The following is a 22,500-nucleotide window of genomic DNA, read 5'->3' as shown; positions in this document are numbered from 1 at the left end:
ATTATAGCCAATCGCGACATATTTGTTGCTAGCTTATTAAGCCAATTAGCTTCTAAAGTGGGCAGGACTTACCTCAATGCAACAATAGATTTAAAATATTAGTCTTTTTGTTAATAAAGGTGTTTAGATAAATTACTTATTTTTTATCTAAACTAGTTGATTCCAATACATTTCAGTACTTCTGTAATTCCATCATGCAGCCCTACTACACAAATTGACAAAAAAGTAGCCGATCGCAGCATATTTGCTGAACCAAACAGCTTCCAAAGTGGGCAGGGCTTACCTTTCTAAATGGAAATAAATATATTCATTCATTCATTCATTCATTCATTCATTTTCTTTCAGCTTAGTCCCTTTACTCGTCAGGAGTTGCCACAGCAGAATAAAAACACCAACTTTACACAGCGGATGCCCTTCCAGCTGCAACACAGTACTGGGAAACATCCATACACACTCATTTACACACATACACTATGGCCAATTTAGTTTATTCAATCTACTTGTCTTTGGACTGTGGGGGAAACTAGAGCACCTGGATAAAATCCATTCGAATACGGGGAGAACATGCAAACTCCACAAAGACATGCCAACTGACCCAGCCGGGACTCTAACTAACCTTTTTGCTGTGAGATGATATTGCTAACCACTGAGCCACCGTGTCACCGACCAAAAAAATCCAATCAATATTTTAAACAAACCAAAATTTTAAATATGACCAAGAAAAAAAAAGAGATGCAGCCTACCTGTCTGACTGGTGGTAATGTTGACTGTGACTAGTTGTTTAGGGGTTGGGCTCAGATCTGACACCCCATTCACCGCTTCAACGCTGAAGGTGTAGTTGGTGTTGGAGAGCAGGTCTGTGATCAGCACTTTTGGGATCGACAAGCCGAACTGTCTTGGGACAAAGTGGACATTGTTGCTGCAGGGGCTGCATATCCTTCCGTCGCCAGCACACTTTCTGCAGTGTATGCTGTAGGTCACATCTCCTCGTCCGCCGCTGTCTCGAGGAGGACTCCATTCTAAAGTCACTGAGGTGTCGTTCAGGGTGGAGATCGGGTTCTCCGGTGCTGACGGAGGCCCTGGGAACAAAGCAGGTGGGAAAACACAGAGACAATGAGAAAAGTGGTGCTACTTTTTGTTATCTGGGTACTCAAAGCACTTTACAGATGTTAGGGGGAGGGGGTACATCTCTGCATCTATCAATGCTATCATCGTTTAATCTCTTCACATAAACTAACAATACAATCTTATTTGTACACACCTTTATGTTTGATTATTCTATATACAAGGGTTTATTTTTAGGGATTATAACCTCAGGGTGAATAAACATATTATTCCAAGCACTGCGCATTCATTTTTGTAATATCCAGTGAGCACTATTCAGTGTGTTTGCAACTTCAGCTAACTTCAACCAACCCCATCCTGCATTTTTTTTCCATTTATTCCAACCAGAAATAGGCAAACCCATACTGCGCAGCACTCTCACTAATGCAAGCTCACCAACTGAGACAGCGAGCAACACAACCTCTCCTGTGCGCTTTAGCTGGAGTTTTAACACTCAATGTTTCTTGCTTTGCTGCAGTGCATTGTGGGTAACACCTAAAGGAGGGCATGATAATGACAGAATGGTCTGAGCAGGGTTGTAAGGTGCTGGATAATTCTACCACTGGGTATCTTATTTAATACGCAGCCAAGCCTGCAAATATGCATGACTGCAGAAAAGGGATTTTTTTAACACTACTTTGTTCAGCGGGGTGTCTGCACACTTAAATAGTTGTTCTTAAGATGAAAATACAGCCAACGCAAGGGGATGAGATGAGAACATCTGCCAATGCACTTACTCCACATGGAAAGTCAAAGCTTCAGTAATCACACCTGAACATTTCTAGAGAATGAAGGTTGATTTTCACTAGTCATGGCCTGTTCCAATTGCTGAATTTTGCAAGCAAATTGACCAATTCTGATACCGGAATATCTGGATTTATATATACATATTTGTTGTTGTTTTTTCCTTTTAAATGGGAGATGAAACTCTGGGCTCCTCGCTAATTTAGTGGTGTCCTAATTATTTTTATTTAATATTGTTTATTGTTACAGGTCTGGCTTGCTGGGTGGCGTCATGCAAAGTTAGAATACGTAACAGTATGCAAATAGAGAGGAAGTGGCACCTCTTGCACCCTTCACATGTTTAGCCATGACATTTAAAAGGCCTTGTAAACAACAATAGAGGACATACAGCATAGAGGACACCTTGCTTCATGGCATCGTTTGTCACAAAAAGAGACAAGCTTTGTTTCAGCATGGTCCATTTTATTATTACAACGCTATACTCCAGCAGTGCATATAAAAATCATTTCATTGTTATTGTTCCCATGGCTTGTTGTGTGTGCAAGTGAATGCTAAACCAATAGCTTTCAAAGGCAAGTCTAGTTGGTAAGAAAGTGTTATGGCATGGTACGCTTCACTATTTTGGTATTTCTGATGGTGAAAACAGAAATAAATTCATGCTGCACTGCACTGTATCAAACCATACCTGGTTGATCTCATGAGTTGCTCTGACTGTCACAAGTGCTTGGTCATGTCTCTATTGGTTTTCAAATCATTATCCATATAGGTATAGATATTTACTCTAGCTTCAGAGAGTTTCACAGATTTTCACTCATTATGTTTTTGTTTGTTTATTTATTTTTTACTTTTTAAAACATGTACATTTCTAAAAAAAAAAAAAAAAAACTTTTGAGCCTACAGTAAGGATTACAATGAGGGAAAAAAACAAAACATAAAAAACTTTACCAGTCCAACTGTACATCTCTAGCACAAAGGTCTTGAAGAGTCTGTGTGAGAGTTTCAGTACAGAGGGAGTAAATGGAGCAGAGGAAATGAGGGATCAGGGTGAAGAAGTTTAGATGTCTGCGGTGATGACATTTCACCAGATCTACAAGCCGGTGGAAAGGGAAGTTCCCCTGGGATAGATCAGGGTGTGTTTGCAGTAACCTGTGGATGAAGATCTCTATATTCTTCACAAACTAAAAAAAATCATCAAAGCCACTGACATAAAAGAGAGTGTGTTCTTTTAAAATGAGTCCTGCTGTGCCCTTTTGATGTCATTCAATTCTCGGCTGTTCCCAGTAAGTGTCTGTGAAGTTTCAGCTGAAAATACCTCCCATTTTATTATATAATTCAATAAATTCCTGTTTTGGATAACACTTTTTGAGTGTATGTCTCTTTAAATGCAAGTGAGATGCTACACCAAGTTAGGTGAATCATTAACAGCTTGTACCTTAGATACTCTGGAAAAATAAACTAAATGTTCATTAGGGCTGTCACAATATCATTTATTATTATTATTTTTTTTTTTTTTGCTGGGCAATATATTACACCCAAATTAATTGTGATAAAACATATTATTGCCACTTTATAACTTATATCACTAATAAAAAAAAATAATGCATTTTTAATCATAATAGTGTAATAATTCAGGTACACTGCTTTAAAAACATTTTATTTTTAAGAATATTTAGATGTTTAAAATTGAATCATGAAAAAATATCTTAAAACAAATAAATAATAATAAATAGTAGATGTAAACAAAAAAGTAAAAAAATAGACTTTTAAACCATATCAGGCATTATAAGACAGGACTGTTTGTTAAAGGTTTGCAGCCTTTTATTTATATTATATTTATATTTTTTTTAATTCTATTTTTTGATCATGTTTACCAGCTACATCTCTTTAGCTATAGAATGGTACCTGTCTGTGAGTGTGTGCCATTTCCCGTTGTCATGTTTATTTTTGCACTGGCTGGTAAATACACCCATTACAGTTAACTGTCTCGAAGACCCCTACCCAGTACCAACTGCGGTTGTTGTCCCCTTGTTGAAAAAATAGGTAGGGTGGTTATGTTTTAGGTGTAATTTAAGGTTAGTTGTGTAATTGTGTTGCCTTTTTTCATTGCTACTGTTCTGAAACAAATTCGACATATCGGCTCATTCACACTAATGGACTCTCCTTTTTCAATCGCTTGAAGCCAAAATGTTCCCACACCAGAGCTTAAGACAGTGACATTAAAACCAAGTTCATCGCGACTTGTTTGTACTAACGAACTGTAGTTCCTAAACACGAATCAGTGGGTTCGCGTCTTGCCTTCTTTACCCTCCACTATCTGCTCACTCTCTCTTGTACTTGTGTGTGTGTGTGTGCACGTAGCATGCATGGAGATGCTGCATAAGCCCTGCCTTCCACAGAAAGTGGAATGCAGTGCATTTGACATAACACTTAGCTTGTCACATTATGTAGCCTATCTTCATCATCTTAAATAACTTTATATAAAATAGACAATATATTAACCGTGCTCATTTTTATATATTGCAATATATTGACTATCGTGACAGGCCTAATGCTCATAAGTCTTATCAGTTTAAACTCCAGAGATTCTAGTATATTATTTTTTATATTATATTATATTTATTATTATATTTATTTTATTAATTTATTATATTTGTATATTTTATTTATTTATTAACTTTAGTTTGACCGTTGAAAAATGAAAAAGTTTTAAAAAGAGAATAAAGTCTGACCATGTTCAGTATAACTTTCTGTGCTAGAATAAACTAGAATATTTATTATAACATATCTATTATGTATTATCTATATCTATTACTATATATATATTTGCTTTTTAAAGATAAAGATTATGATGTTTATACCACTGGTTGAACCTGATTAAACACAATTTGACATTGTATGGAAGTCAATGGCTACCAAAATTTCCAATATTCTTCAACATTTCAGGTTTGGAATAAGTGGAAGGTGTGTTAATGGGATACTTTTTTTGTGAACTATCCCTTAAAGTCATGCAAATAAGCTAAACTCTATGTCATCCATGTGTGTGATTCGCAGCTGGGTTCTCAGTAATTACATTAGCACATTCTTTTTTTCCAATTCTGACACATGATTTTCACATACAGTACTGTATAAACAGTGTCATTTCACTGCTGTTGCCCTAATTAATTGTTTCGTTAAAGCTTAAGCATTCAGTGTGTGTGTTTGGGGTGAGAAATGAGTTAGGTATATGGGATGTACTACAACTGAAGGTCATTAAGTGCATCCATATGTTTAGCTGCACGCATGATTTGCCTTATCAGATGAATGAGTCCTTTAATGAGGATCTGTCGTATGCATTTTTTCCCTCTTCCCTGCTTTTCATTTTATCCTTTCATCTTTCCACCCTTAAATCCACAGCACACACACAGACACACACAAACATAAGCAATGACTCACTCTCCTGGTCTATATAAGGTGACCTCACCAGACTTGTAAACCCAGTGCTAAATGTCCAATCTGACATGATGTATGATGATGAGACAGTGATGGAGATAAAAATGCACTGAGCTCAGACTATAAGAATAAATAAGGGGAAAAAAAGCCTGCAGACTTGTCTTATAAACAATCTGTCATCCATTCATGCATCCATCCATGCATAATTACTACCTAGTCAGCTAACTTAACCATGATTTTATCCATCCATGCATCAATCTATTCATTCATCCCTCTTTCCATCAGTTCACCCATCCAAACTGCACATCCATGCATTTATAATTACATGCACCTATCTATTCATCCTTCCTTTCATCAGTTCATGCATCCATGGTCCTTTCGCTGACCATCAACATGCACTATCCATCTAACATAGATTTATAGCTGTAGTATTGGATCACTCACGGGTGCAGGCCATTGACCGCGGGTCCATGTCAGCTCTGTAAAATCCTTTCTCACAGGAACATTCAGAAGCCTTTTCCTGGTGAGAGAAACTGTGTGGAGGACATTTGGAGCAGTAGGCGTCCATGGAAGAGGCTTTGTAGGTGCCTGGCCTGCAGGCTGCAAAACAGAAACAGGAGACTAAACGTTAAAAAAAACTTCACAGAGCAGTCCTAAAATATAAAAAGAAAAAAAGAAAAGAAAAGAAAAGTCAAAACAAACAAACTAAAAAAAATAAATAAATAAATGAATAAAGGTAAACAGAAACAGGAGACTAAACGTTAAAAAAAACTTTACAGAGCAGTCCTAAAATATAAAAAGAAAAGAAAAGTCAAAACAAACAAACTAAAAATAAATAAATAAATGAATAAAGGTAAACAGAAACAGGAGACTAAACGTTAAAAAAAACTTCACAGAGCAGTCCTAAAATATAAAAAGAAAAGAAAAGTCAAAACAAACAAACTAAAAAAAATAAATAAATAAATGAATAAAGGTAACACACTTACATACTATGAATCATCTATTATGCATTAGCAAATATTTAGTTCATTTTCTGTTAAGTATTAACTCTACAATAATAGACGTTAGTAAGCATACTGCTACAAATGCTATTTTTGACTTCATTCATTTTCTTTTCAGATTAGTCCCTTTATCAATCTAGGGTCGTCCCAGTGGATTGAACTTCCAACTTATCCAGCATATATTTTACGCAACGGATGTCCTTCCAGCTGCAACCCACTCATACTTTTTACAATTTAACCAACCCAATTCTATTCTTGACTTATAAGCACATTTATAATGCCCTTAATAATTTTATTTTTATATTTTATTACTTATTAGTTGTTCATTACTAAATGCAGCATTGCATTATTTACCAATCATTTGTATTTAAGAGTAGTTGGTGGTTTTTAGAATCATTCAGACTGAGTTAGATTAATAAACTATAGAAATCAACATTTATATATTTAATTATTCATGGCATATAGTAATGGTTACTATGTATGTTAATAAATGTTTTATAACTTCATGCAGTTTTGTGTCCTAATCTAAAATGAGGACGATTTATGCTTTATAAATCCCTAGTTAAGGCTTAGTATCAAATAAACAATAAATGTTTGCAAAAAATAAAATTACTGTAAAGTTTAAACACTGCCAAAAAACAAGTGTCAAAATATAACATAAAACTCGATAAAACAACTACAATGTAATAATTTAACAATATATTATGGTACAACATTTCAAAGTTATTTAGCAAAGTTTAAACTGTACAGTAATTTTATTTTATATAAAAGTATATTACAATAAGTAATAAGTCCTCTAATTTTTTTTTTCATTTGATAGTTTCATTTGTGTATCTTTCAATAAATATAAATTGATAAAGTAATTTATTTTCTTTTTTGTCCTATTTAGAATATTACCGAGCTTATATAGGTCACAAAACTGGATGAAGTTGACTAAATAGTGAATTTATAAACATTCAAATTAGCTATAATTATATGCTTGATTAATAAGATATACAAATGTTATTTGAATACTTTATTTAATCATTTCAGTGCTGACTGATCTCTAAAAACTGCCCACTATTCTTAAATAACTACTTTGTAAATAATGCAATATTTAATTTAGTATTGAAAAAATAAATCAGTATTTACAATACAGAATACAGCATTTGTAGCTGTAGTTATAAACTGCTAACATCTTTTAATGTGGAGTTAATACTTAACAAATAATGAATTAACTATTTGTTAATTCTTAATAGATGGTTCGTAGTGTATAGTTATTCATGTTACCAAAAAGCAACTATAAGCAAACTAAAAATAAAAAAGTAACTAAACAAAGCACAGCATAATATAAACAATTAAACAACCAAATGCAAAGCAACCAAAAGCAAAACAAAAAATAACCAAAAGAAAAAAACAATAAACTGCACAACAACCAAAAGCAAAACAGAAAGTACAAAAAAAAAAACCATAACCAATAATGAACAAGGCACTATTAAAATAATAAATAGAAACACTCGCAAAAAAAAGTAACAAAACAAACTCAAACAAAAACAGGACAAACCAATACGTCAAACGCATCTTATGGCAATTTTAAAATTCGATATATAAGAAAAACAAAGACAGCTTCCAATAAACTGTTGGCTTTGTTCAATACAGAAATCATGCAATACAGCAATCAGCACACACTAAAGGCTGATTTCTAGTTCTGCGTCAAGCACACGTATGCTCCGGCGAAGCCTTCGCACGGTCGCAGACCCCTCGCCACGGCTCCCGCCGACACTAAGAGGTATCTCTAAAAAAATTTAACAACACGTCGCATCGATACATTTTGCAAGCAGTGCTGAGACCCGCGAGCCAGATGGTCGAGTGTTTACAAATGTTAAGTCCCCTGAAATAGTTTTTATTTTATTTTTACCTTTTGATTAAAGCTGTAGGACGTCCGCTAGATCCGGCTTCTGAATGAGCGAGTTTTAGCTTCTTGTACATTAAGGTGGCATTGAAAAAAATACAAAACACCAACGAAGAAACTCAACACAGAGGAACATAAATAGCCCTACTGCTAGCTAGCATTTCGGAAGTGTTATTGCAGAGCAACACAAACTGCACACAGAAGTATAAACGACGGCTACGTGCAAGGCAGGCACCTTGGGTCATGCCAATCACTCAACACAGAAGTATAAATCAGCCTTAATAGGATGCGTTTGGGATGGGACTGTTTGTTATAACAACATGTTGGAAACCTGTTTAAGAACATGCACTCAATTTGCAAATTGGCTTGCTAAAGGCATAAAAGTACACACTTCTGCTGTAAATACACATTCCCTTTTCCTTCTCCGAGCTGTTACAACATCCCATGTTCTGTAAAAATGGGTCAGTCAACACGGACTTAAATAACCAGTGGAGAAAAACGAGCCAGAGTGCAGGAATTACAAATAGTTTCTTGTAGCAGAGCGTCCCTAAAGGACTTCACAAAACCAAAACACATCCTTGAGACCTGGATTCAAACTCCAACATTTCTCTGCCTCGGAGTGCACATGATTATGTTTACAAGCCAGAGAAAGCCAACCTGACTGTCTCCTTATAATGTGGCCCTTTCTAAGAGCAAAAACAGCCATCTCATTGCTTCTTTTCTTCCTATCTCTCCTTCTCTTTTCCATCTTTTTCACGTCTGCCTCTTACGTTCATTTGTTTGCCTCAAAGCCCCAATGGATGACCCAATTTCCCTGTCTCTCAGAGGAGTCGTGCGAAATACGTGAGGATGAATTCAGCCTTTTACCCAATTACAAATGCATAGTGTTCACATAAACACAGGCCTGAGAGAAGGAGCGCGTAGGAGAGTAAAAGAAGGTGCGGAGTATGACTTTAGCATGACGTTAGCCTTACTTTAGCTCAAGGCACCAATAAAAAAAAGACTTCACAGAGCTTCTGCAAATTCTAATGTATGTAAATTTGGGTGCCCGTGTGAATGTTAATGAATTGGAAAGGGCATATTTATTTGATTGCTTTGCTGCTTGGCATTCGTCAAGGGGTTGTTGTTGGAAGGGAGGTGGTTCATGATGGCGTGTCTCAGGGGGTAGAGACGTAAATTCACAGTGCAGTTAAGACGAGAGCGTTAGCAATCTGCACTGTGAGCAAATTAGACAATCCTGCAGGCCGCCGAGGTCAAGCCATCGCTAGTGTCGGAAATGCAATTCAATTGATGGATCAATGCAATGATGAATTTATCCTCGCCTTGATTGCCTGTGTGAGTGGTGAAGGTCAGAGATTTAATCAAGGCCTGCAGCTTCCCTGCTCACCCATAAATCCACACCCTGCAGAGAGTGGCAGGCTAACCCAGCGCTGATATGATCCAATCCCCAACTCAGTTCCTATGCATTATCATACCATTCCTGACTGTCTCGTGAATCTTCTGTAAAACATACACAAATACGATGTGTAATTTTCACAATCATATTATCTCTAACTTCTGATTTAACTACTTTAAAATAGCAATATGTAGGGCAGACCTTGATTCGATCCATCAGACTCTTTGATAATAAGGAGGTAGATCGGAATGCAAGCTTGTTTACATGGATGAAAAATTCTCTATGGATATACCAGAATAGATTAGTTTCGCTGGTAAATAGAGTTGTAATCATTTGATTGAAAATCACAAGGTCAAATAAATGTTTGAATGAACAAATCATACACAATACCGTCAGTGCATTTTAAAAACAGAGGTCTATGTGAGCTGTGGGAGTAAACCTTAATCCTCCATGAATATTTACTGATGCTTTTTATTAATGGCCTCTTCCCATTGGTGCCGTGACCCAGATTGAACAGAGGTTTAGGAAAGTGAGTGTAACAGAAGATAACCAGTCAGACCTGTGCAAGTAAGTTGCACTTCGCTAGCCTCAAGATGTGCACTAGGGGCTGCAGTACTTAGCATCCATGTTGGTTAATACTATTTAGCACTAATCCCACATGCTAATTATCCAGTTTGAATCCTGCTTGGACTGGAACAACTACAATTGGAGAGATTGTGTTGGTGCCATGACCCAGGTGGGAGTGAGGTTTATGAGAGTGACTGTAAAAGAAGCCAACCAGTCAGAGTTGTGCAAGTAAAGCACTCTTGACAAGCCTCAAGATATGCACTAGAGGCTGCAGTACTCAGCATCCACGTAAGTTAATTCTAGTTAATACTAATCCCCCATGCTAATTCTCCAGTTTGAATCCTGCTTGGACTGTAATAAATACAACTGGGGCGATTGTGTTGGTGCCATGACCTGGGAGTAAAATAATTCATCTAGTGAGAACTGTTGAACTTAACCTCACTCGCCTGGCCACAAGAGGTGCTACCGAGGCTGTCGTCTCTGTTAGTGCACCCACCTCCAATGTTCGAAACTACTATATGAATCCTGCTTGGACTGATGCAAGCAGAACTACAAAAAAGTAGTTTCCTCAACACTTACATTACATTAAGAGCTAGATTATGGCTCCAACTATTTAGTTTTTCCCTCTAGGAAATCAATGCCTTGGAGAACTTTGAGCTCAGTAACTTGGATCAATACTTGTCATTACATATGTTCATTGAGATGCACTGGTGGGTAAACCTAATCTGTAAGCGAAACACTTTCAAACAGAAGAATAAGTAGCTCCATGCTTAGCTGAGCTACAGAAATGCACTCATTTTATTACACTGGAACTAATTAGAGGGACGGTTCATCTGGGTGGGAAAGGAGGAATTGAATTAGCCACCTTTCAATGACCAACCCTGGAGCCTTAACCACTACACCACACCATCCCATTTCATTGTTCTGATTCAAATGACATGTCAGCCAAATGGGATATTCCATGGCCTCCTCAATAGTCTAAATAAACAAACAGATTCAAATTAGGTTCAAGAGTGTTAAGTCTTGAGTGTGCTGGCCCTTTTGTTGGGTCGTAGTGGTTGGAAAGAGAAGGAGAGAGATAGAAAAAGAGATGAGTAGTGCCCTGCTCTTGGAAAGCCTAATCAGAAGTGGAACGTCTGGGGTGAAGACTGGGCATTGTGCCGCTGTACTGGAGAGTTTTGGCCTGCTGTTGAGGGTTGCCTGGCTGTTCGCTGCTGGCACTGGTCCATAGCGGTATATCAGAACTCCCAGGCAGCCTGACCACACACAAACACACACGCACACAATCTGGAGCAGACACTCATAGGCCCTTCACAGCCACAAAAAAAAATTCCCTTCCGCATAACAAGTCTTTCAAAAGTGTCTGTGAAAGAAGAAGACTACGACCTCCAGCATCTGTTTAGATGACTTTCAAAGACTCAGCTTTACCGCAACCATTTCAGCTGTACGTGCAGAACTCAAGCAGTGAAAATAATATGACTGGGCGAATTCTGACTAGCCATAATTTGTTCAATCAGCCAAACCCATAACATAATCAGTGCAAATAATTTCAAGTCAGAATGAAACAGTGGAAATTGCTCATATTGGTGTCATAAGGCACAAGAAAGTGCAGTTTATTTGAATGGGAGTGTTTGACAGAATTAAAAGTTTGCGATTGTTTAAGAGAAAAAAAAATCCCAAAGGCAAAATTTTTATGTCAGAGTAAAAGAAAGCGTCAGGGTTAGTGACTAATTATCCACTTAAAGTTTTGTTTCAACTGGGAAACTTATAGTTTCGGACTGTTTGCAGACCAAAAGAAGCAAGATATCTAAAGAAGTGTGAACACAGTCTTAGTAAAACCCCAATGACAATGCACAAATCAAGTTTCTCAAACTCTCAAATGGAGTAAGAAGTGGATAAATTTAACTTGCATGACTTCAAATGCATAATTATGGGCAACTCACAACCTTACAGTACAAACAATGGCGGAAAGTACGAGGTACACTTGGGACCACCAAATCCACCTCTAAGCTTTATGAGCAAGACGGCCCAGTCTTTATGCACCACAACAGAGAGATTTTCAATATTTCAGTATTCTGACTGCAGTGGCGCTTCTGAGGAAACGTAAAGCGGTGCGTGGAATATCCCAAACAGCATGTGCTCTCATTCAGATAGTAAATCAAAAGACAGGGGGGTGGCAAACACTACAGAAATCTACATCTCGAATATCTCTAGGAGGCTTGCCCCATTAAAAATTCATACCCATCTGACTCCAGCTCTTTGTTTATGGCAATCAATAGCTTTTAGATATGATTCCTGAACATAAAAGAAGAGAAAAAATGCGCCACACGAGTGCTGATGAAAACGATCCACTCGCGAGACAACATTGTTTATGAGATAAACTTAATCGCCATTTTAATTTACCGGGTAGCGGTCATCCATGCAATTTGATTATGGCTTTGATCAAATATTTTATGATGAAAGCATTTTATGATGTTCGATAATCACGTGCCGTGTTATAATAATGCTTGGAAGAAAAAAAAGAGAGAGAGAAAATACAAGAATTATGTTAAGTGAACAAAGAAGAAAGCTCTGCAGGACTGATATCATAGTCAACGGTCAAGTGAGCAATCAATTACAAGCTGAATAATTCTTTATTTACGAGTTCACCTTTCATCTTCACTTCCTCCCCCTCTTATTTAGAATTCAAACGGGACTCGACAACCCAACGAGCGGCCCTGATGAAGTATGACCCGTTTGGGTTTTACCAACTGCAACGCTGTCACATTGCATCCATGTATCACTGATTATAATCTAAACAAATTTTCCCCGTGCTAATTGGCTATCACGGCAGTAAACATGCAGAACAGATTTCAACAACATCCCTCTTTATCCAATCAGACGTCAAAGCAGAGGTGTGCATTTTTCAATTACTGGCCTTTGTTCGGCTGGAGAACAAATTCGCAAGACAGAAAATTACCAACCCCACAGCCGTCGCTCTGCTCATACATAATGCATCAGTCGACGTTTGTCTTTTTAAAGGAATGACAGTAAATAAACAGTGCTCTGATGCTGAGCACGACCCACGCCTCCTCAATAACGCCATTTTCAAAAGTTACCTTGCGTCAGCATTAATAGTGACAATGTTATTTGAATGGTGAAAACAAGTGTTTTCCCCCCTAATCTTTCCAACTAAAACTAATCGCTCTCTAAAACTAACTCTCATGAGTGTATTCAGGGTTTTAACTTGGGTTAACTGACATGAGTAAAATTTTGATGATATTGTCAGCAACAGTTCCTTTTAACTTCATTGTAATATGTAATACTGTATAAACAAATGTGCTGTACATCTGTACCTAAGATTATGCACAATTTGACTGATACTGAATGGCAGCAATGGATGAATATAGTCCACATACCATTAGTTTCGGTCTCAGAATATATATATATATATATATATATATATATATATATATATATATATATATATATATATATATATATATATATATATATATATATTTTTTTTTTTTTTTTTTTTTTTAATGTTTCTGTCAGTATACCATTTAAAACTATTTGAAATTATATTGTAAAATACAGTGGCATGGTGGCTCAGTGGTTAGCACTGTCACCTCCCAGCAAGAAGGTCACTGGTTCATGCGCTATAAGTGAATTGGATGAACTAAAGTAGCCATACTTTATAAGTGCGTGTGTGAATGTGAGAGTGTATGGGTGTTTCCCTCTACTGGGTTGTGGCTGGAAGGGCATCCGTTGCCTGATAAATTTGCTGGAATTGTTGGCGGTTCATTCCGCTGTGGCGACCCCTGATAATTGAGCTGAAGCTGCAGGAAAATGAACAAATGGTTAAATAAAACAAGCAACTTTTGCCTTTTTTCCTTTAATGATGCAGTTTTGACAAATTGCAACTAAGTAAGACCGACAACTTGGATATTTTTGGAACCCAGTTTTACTTGATTGGTACTAGCTAGTCTTGTCTCCGACATGGAACAGACTCATTTACAAAAAGGTTGTGTCTATTTAGACCTACATGCCTGTAAACACATCAGGAACACTCAAATCTTCAAAATCAGGTGAGCACATCTGAGATGCGATTGTTAACAAGAATGCAAAAATTAGTGGAGAGAGGAAAACAGGTATACTGTTGAGTCGCAAAAACACTGATTTTCATTACTAACTGTCCAAAAATTGCAGAATATGAGCATAATTTACACCACTTGTACACACTATAATCTACACATCATAATTATAATTATTAAAATAAATATTAAAATAAAACAAGCAACTAATCTTTTTTTTATCAATGATGTAGTTTTGACAAATAGTAACTTAGGGTGATTTTATTGTCTGTATTTGTGGATTGAAATCGTTTTAACGTTGCTTTTTGTTCTTGGTGTGTTTCGCTTTCACACGACAAAGTTTCTAATTGGACCAAATTGAATGAAACATGTCACCAGCTAGTAAACTCTCCTCATATTGGTCAGAGTTTGGTTTATTTTCCAGGGTTCCACTCAGCTGGCCTATGCCCTTATTTTAATTTAAGATTGTGTGAAATGAGACATTATAAGTGAAAAGGTGCACTTTAATTTTGACTGGTGACATCCACAGCATATTCATCAACAAATATAAATCAGAGGCAAGAATAACTCATATATAGTCCCATTTCAATTGTCAAAAGTTGTAAAATAAATGTCGATTCTATAGCAGATATCAAAAAGATAATGTATAATATACTTAAATGGTAGCAAGTCTTACTTCCACATGGCAAATTACATTAAATTAATTGAAAATGATTTCGACTAGTTTATTATTGCTATTAAAATAAAATTTTAATTAATGATACAAGATTTAAACAACTAAATAAAAAAGAAAGAAAAGACGGGGTAACTCAAGTACTATTTCCAACCTGCCAATTTACGCACAATTTAAGTAAGCAACAACCAGTGACGCAGCTGCTAATTTGCAATAAAAAATTATTTTGCTAACAAGTGAACTGTCGCTGATAAACCGAGATAAACCAAAAAAAGCTGCCACAATTAGACGGGTGGTTGAGCAAATGGCCAGAAAAGCACCGTAGAATATGGACGTGTCAATCAAACTCTTTTCACAACAGTCCAGGATATGCTAAGGTTTTTTCCCCCAACAAGTGTGAAATTCATATGAAATACAATCACATCCTGAGAGAGCAATACCTCGTCCCGGGGCTAAACAAGTGTGTGTGTATGTGTGTGTGTGAGAGAGAGAGAGAAAGAGAGGGAGAGAGAATATACGAGCGGAGGTGTCTTGGTGTCTCTCGCTACCTCAGGCAGAGAAATAGAAATCACACACTCCAAGATAACTGTGAATTACATTCTGGAGGATGACATCATTACTGGGGCACACACGCACACACATATGCGCACACACAAAAGGCAGGTAATGACCAGCAGAGAGTCGCTTCCTGGTCTGTGTGTGATAAGACTGTGTGGAGGCTCACAGACGGAGCTCTAAAAGCTGGTGTTACTGCATCATATGATATGAGGATGTGCCTATCAGCACTCATGATGGAGGGTGAGGGTCCATCTGATTCCCCGCAAACACACTGGGAGAGGTAAAAATGGACAGAGACACTCTAGATGGGTCTTTAGATAAGCCCACTTCTAAAACACACTCACAGAGAGAGTAGCAAATTCAATGTAATCGAATTATCCCTTCTGAAAGCTAATGCACTTTGTTGTGTCATTTTTGATACCCTGATTTTTCTAATTACTAGTCTGTCGTGTGATTGACATGATGTTTCAAAATGCAGTGTCGATGTTGTTAAGTAAATCAAAAATGATATAACAAAGATAAAAATATATTAAAATGTAAATATTGGATCAACAACTTGAACTTGTAAAACATAAAAATGGGAATGATGGTTTGTTAGCTAGCTGCAAATACAGGTTAAACTCGAGTAGTTATATTTCTTTATCTTCAATATATGAAGAATGTTTGTTATTTACATATTTTCATCTATTTATACATCTTAAAATGTGTCCTGTTCAAATATATTTCTTCACTGCAAAACCCAATAAGTTGAGGTAACTCAAACCATTTGAGGAAACTGATTGCAACAAACCATTTAAGTTCAAAAACTAATGAGTACTGTGAACTTAATCCATTTGAGTAAATGAAGCAATTTGAGCACAGTAAACCCAAATAAATGAAGAGAACTCAAACAAACTGAGTACTGTAAAACCCAATAAGTTAAGGCAACTCAAACCTTATGATGAAACCGATTGGAACAATCTACTTGAGTTAATAAAAAAAAAAAAAAATATATATATATATATATATATATATATATATATATATATATATATATATATATATATATATATATATATATATATATATATATATATGAGTACTGTGAACTTACTCCATTTAAGTTGAAGCAATGAGGTATTTATTAACTCATTACCTTCAACACCGAGATCAAAACTCTTTTCAAATGAATAAAATTAACTTTGGGTAAATTTTAAAGTTAACCACACTCATGTCGTTTGATAAAGTTGACTGTTGGGTTTTACAGTGTTGTTCTGAGGATTATTATTTATATTAGTCCAATGGTGAAAATTTGATCAAAAAATCAATTCTGCGTCAGTTGTGAGATTTACAAAATGCATCACTATGAATAATTTTTAAGCTTAGTTTTTAAACAGCATATACATTTTTAAAATCAATTGCCTTAAGGAGTTTTTCACCACATATATCTAATTTATGTACAAAAAGTCTGGCATATTCAGAAGAAGAACTATTGATGACATATTAAATGACATAATCACTTTACTTTCATTTTAAATCAGGGTTTATTATTTAAAATGATGACATATTATAATGACTGCATGTCAGAAGAGTATGTATGTTGTTTCAAGTTTACCTTATTATACCTTATTATATCTGTATTATATCTGGCTGTGTGAAATTTGATAAAGCTGCCTTTATTGTTTTCTGTTTAAATAAAATATATTTAGTCAATTTATTCTGGGATATTTATTCTGGGACAATCAGGGCCGAAATTTGGGACATTTTGTATTTGGAACTATATATATATATATATATATATATATATATATATATATATATATATATATATATATATATATATATATATATATATACAGGTGAAGTCAACATTTTTTGCCCTCCTGTCCCAAATGATGTTAAACAGAGCAAGGAATTTTTCACAGTATGTCCTATAATGTTTTTTTTTTCTTCTAGAGAAAGTCTTATTTGTTTTATTTTGGCTAAAATAAAACAATTAAAAAAAAATAAAAAAACACTTTAAGGTCAATATCATTAGACCGTTAATCTGTTTTTTTTTATTATTTTTTTCCGAATGTGTACAGAACAAACCATCGTCATACAATGAATCACCCTAACTTGCGTAATCAACATAATTAGTTAAGCTTAGTTAATTAGTTAAATCTAGTTAAGCTTTTAAGTATCACTTTAAGTTGAATCTTAAAAAAATATCTAGTAAAATATTATGTACTGTCATCATGGCAAAGATAAAAGAAATCAATTATTATCTGTTCAACAGAAATTGGGGAAAAAATATAGAGAGGGGCGTACAATTCAGGAGGGCCAAAAATTCTGACTTCAACTCTACGTTACATGTCAGTTATAAATATTTAGAATAAGCTTTTCATTATTTACTTTCATTTGTCATATAATAGTATTGTATATATTATAAAACACAGCCAATAATCCAAAATACTAAAGTTTTCTAAGTATACTAAGTTACTTTAGTTTACAAAGTATGTTTGGAAGGAAAACACAGCATACCGCACAATGCACAGAATGAACAGTAAGCTGTTTATTTGAGTTGCACACTGTATGCAACGCTTTTCAAACACCATCTGCCACATCACCACATGACTTCACAAAAAAACTAAGAATTTCCATATGCTATACACTTAGGCTAGAATTAGACATCCCAGGTCTGTGAAATCACAATTGTGTGACATCTACCAACAATAATCCATTAAAACACACATATTTACAGCTCTTGCATAACCGTGAACCCTGAAATGTAATCTTTCAAGTGCCGTTCAATTCATTAAATCAAATGCAATTCCAATTATCTCCAATTATTAGCTATTGACAGCCCAATTAAAAGTGTTCAAAAGTATTAAATATTAAAATCACTTTAATGTCAAGCATTGCATTGTGACATACAGCATCATCAATATTGTGAATTTGGTTGCTTTTATATTGCACACATTGTAGGTTATCCATCTACAATACTTGCATCTTTATACTGCACTTGCTATACACACTGCATACTAATACATATATACTGTATAAAAAAGCTAGCATGCTACTCTAAACATCTCCCCGTAGCCCAAAGACCGTATCATGATTGGCCCCTGTGGTTGACAGGGCAATGTCATTTTAAGATAACTCTCTCATTTAATAATCCCCTCCCCGAAGCAGAATGTTTCTATGGGATTACGCACGGCCTCTCTATTGAACTTCAATGCGGAAAGCATCAATAGACACAGGGTGGAAGATAATAGGATTTGACTTGTCTTAAAGCCTGCGGGAGCCACCACAGGGGTCGAGGACATCCAGCACCTAAACACGAGCACGACTTCATCCACATTCTTCTATATCCTATGCAAACAGGTCATGCCATAACATCTATCAGATCACCATACCAAACGCACTTGAGAACGTCACCTTTGAGCTCTGATGAAATGACAACTGATATCTTTCTGAAAAGGCACGGGTGCTAAAGTTATTTAAGAAGAAACGACTGGACTGTATCAGCCAGGCACGCTCGGCGCAGATCGCATTCGAATCTCAGGATATGAAAAACACGGCAGACGATTGTTCCTGCCTTTAATAAACGTCGCAGAGATAAAGGGATTCAATTTCAATGCCTAGCGTCGGATTTCCAGTAACTCTTTTTGTCATTCGCTGGCAGTTTTCTTCACTGCCGGGCTTGTACCTGTATCTCCATTTACTGTTTATGATTTCATAAAAGCCTTCCCCCGAATGTATTAGGGTTGGACATTGACATAAGGAGCTGTTCCTGAAGGGCTCTAAACAATGACAGGCCTCATTTGTCATGAGAGAGTAGAGTGTATCTGGCAGACAAAGGAGCAGACGGGTATCTCTGCAGGAATGAAGGTGGCGGACGAGAGTGAGATGTAAAACCAAAGCTCTTTGTTTTGCTCTCGGCTTTGAGTGAATATGACAGATGCGCCCCTAATGTTTCAGAACAACACAGTGCATGTGGTTGACCATTGTAGCAGTGACTAGATTTTTCGTGTAGGAACATGGAGCTAATAACTAGAACAAACATGATTAGCTGGTCACACATTTTTGGATTGTGAAACTGCAAATGACACAACTGTGTTAAAGGGGATAGTTCACTGAAAAATTATATTAGGTGCGTTCGACCTCATGCAGCGCTGCGCAGATTGATCGAAATCTGTCCTAAAGTGGTGCATGCTGGATAGAAATTTTGTCCGGATTGACTCTGAGTGACACGTGACACGACACATCAAAGTATAGCAACAGCGCTCCGAGATCAGACGACGGATTCAGCCGCTGCAGCATCTGAAGAGTGACTGCTAGAACTACGATGACAACACAGATATTACATGATTGGCCGAGTTCACCGCATGACAACAACCACGTGTGTTTCGGGTTTATTATTGGACAAACTCCGATTCACAAATTTCAAAAGAAACAAATAACTTTTCGTACCATCTCTATCTTGTACACATCATGCTTATTAAAAGACTACAAACATTTTACTGCAGTAATAATTTTTTGTAAAATCATCTGGTTATAAAGGTTAGATTGTTTGCACAGGTTTATTTTCACCCTTTTTTATACAAACTATTTACTGCATTCAGCTTCATGAACGATTTAAATTATATTTTTTAGTGAATAACCTAAATATTAACTCAAATAAGTCTTACAGACTTGAAATAAAATCATTATCATCATTGATCCTGACACCCTAAAAGTTTTTTTAACTATAGTTTGTAGAGACTACATTCTGTTTTGTTTGTACTGTAAACGTTTTCTTGTTATAAATAAAATAATGATGAGTCTGACGCCATCATGTAATCGTTCATCATGACTGCTGCAACTTTGAGCCCCGGAGTGTCCGGCTTGACTGCTCCGTTTTCAACTCCGCCCCCGCCTGCCCTCGACTAATCTTGTTGAATGCACCTAATTACTGTATATTGCTCTTAGCAGGCAGTGGCGCAGTAGGTAGTGCTGTCGCCTCACAGCAAGAAGGTCGCTGGTTCGAACCTCGGCTCAGTTGGCGTTTCTGTGTGGAGTTTGCATGTTCTCCCTGCCTTCGCATGGGTTTCCTCCGGGTGCTCCGGTTTCCCCCACAGTCCAAAGACATGCGGTACAGGTGAATTGGGTAGGCTAAATTGTCCGTAGTGTATGAGTGTGTGTGTGAATGTGTGTGTGGATGTTTCCCAAAGATGGGTTGCAGCTGGAAGGGTATCTGCTGTGTAAAAACTTGCTGGATAAATTGGCGGTTCATTCTGCTGTGGCGACCCCGGATTAATAAAGGGACTAAGCCGACAAGAAAATGAATGAATGAATGAATATATTGCTCTTTCACACTCTGGGACTGAAGAAACTCAACTGACACAGGTAGGTCATGCGATACTGACAAAAAGTGAATGTAGTAGATCCGAGTTCCATTCATACTAATAACATTCAGACTATATTGAACATACTTTTCCAATAGTCATGTAATACATTAAAATTCTACTGCAGCCAATGGTTATAGGTTTCTACATTTTTCAAAATATCTTCTTTACAAAAAATAAAGCACATCAACATGTGGAACCAAAATTCAAGGGCTGCACATGGGTGCCTCACAGCAAGAAGGTCGCTGATACGAGCCTCGGCTGGGTTGGTGTTTCTGAGTAGAGTTTGCATGCTCTCCTAGTGTTTGCATTGTTTTCTACAGGTGCTTTGGCTCCAAAAAAAAAGTCCAAAAGTCAAAAACTCCAAAGCTAAATTGTCCGTAGTGTGTAAATGAGTGTTTATGGATGTTTCCCAGTTATGGGTTGCAGCTGGAAGGGCATCCGCTATGTAAATGCGGGATAAGTTGGTGGTTTATTCGGCTGTGCCGACCCCAGATTAATAAAGGGACTAAGCCGAAAAGAAAATGAACGAATGAATCAAAATTCAGTAGATGTGAGATCATAAGTATGCATCAAAAAAAAAAAAAAAAAAAAAAAACTCAAAGGTGTCAAAGGTGCCAAAGAATAAAAATCTGGATGGGCATAGCATAGCAAAATAATAAGAGTTCAGTACGTGGAAATTACATCCCATGAGCCTCAAACACAATTGTTTTGTTGTTCTCATGTAAAATCCTGTGTAAAAGTGTAAAATTCAATTGAAAAACCAGCCAATCGGAATAAATTACTAACTGTGACTATAACGATCCCTCATGGCATCATTAATAGACTAATGTCTGATTGGCCACAATGTTTTCTAGTAAGATCACAACATTGTTTCCCCTATTTTTAAGTTTAATATGGTGGAAAAATCACAAAATGGTAGAATTCTAAAAAAAAAAAAAGTTAAAATCACAAAGAGTTAAACTTCTCTCTAAACACGTGAAAAGGATTTAGTGACATTATGTGGACATTTGTTTAAATAGTCTAAAGTCCTGCTCCTATTAAAAATACTGGGCAAGATCAATTTGTAGCTTTTTCCTTAAAAAAAATTAAATAAATAAAAATAAAATAAAATATTCATTTATTAATTCATTTATTTTCTTTCAGTTTAGTCCTTTTTTATTAGGGGTCACCACAGTGGAATGAACCGTCAACTTTACCAGCATATTTTTTACGCAGCGGATGCCCTTTCAGCTGCAACCCAACACTGGGAAACACCCATAAACTCTCGCATTCACACACATACACCATGGCCAATTTACCTTATTCAATTCACGTATACCGCGCGTCTTTGTACTGTGGGGGAAACCGGAGCACCCGGAGGAAACCCACGCCAACATGAGGAGAACATGCAAACTCCACACAGACACCAACTGACCCAACTGATCTTCTTGCAGTGAGGCAACAATTCTAACCACTAAGCCACCATGCTGCCACATAAAATAAATAATAATAATAATATTAATAATAATAATAAAATAAAAATTCAGACGACTCATTCCGTGTACAGATGAAACGCGCACAGAGACAACTGTGATTAACTGAACTCTTCCTCCTTCATTTTCCAGCCTGTATCCCAAGCCGTACTCTTCAATTAATTTCTAAAATCGCTCTGGCTCTCAGCAGCTCTTATTGTGGCTTCTGGAAACTCTGTGCTGTATATTGTCTACAGCT

The 22,500-nt window shown here is 36.4% G+C and overlaps 1 protein-coding gene across 6 annotated transcripts in view; it reads right to left on the bottom strand.

Annotated features, from left to right (window-relative positions):
- epha4b (eph receptor A4b) overlaps nt 1-22,500 on the bottom strand; it is a 242,909-nt gene that overhangs the window by 103,309 nt on the left and 117,100 nt on the right. For all 6 annotated transcript variants that reach the window (XR_015477916.1, XM_087239983.1, XM_087239979.1 and 3 more), the window contains 2 exon segments: nt 5,722-5,877; nt 744-1,079 (listed from right to left, as the gene is read on the bottom strand). Coding sequence is in view for 5 of the 6 variants with exons in the window: in XM_087239983.1 (XP_087096109.1) it covers nt 744-1,079; nt 5,722-5,877 (492 nt within the window). In the remaining variant the exon portion in view is untranslated.

The sequence above is a fragment of the Danio rerio genome, chromosome 2, assembly GCF_052040795.2.
Source record: "Danio rerio strain M-AB ecotype USA chromosome 2, GRCz13ab, whole genome shotgun sequence".
Lineage (NCBI taxonomy): Eukaryota > Metazoa > Chordata > Actinopteri > Cypriniformes > Danionidae > Danio > Danio rerio.
This window is presented reverse-complemented; position numbering and strand designations above follow the sequence as displayed.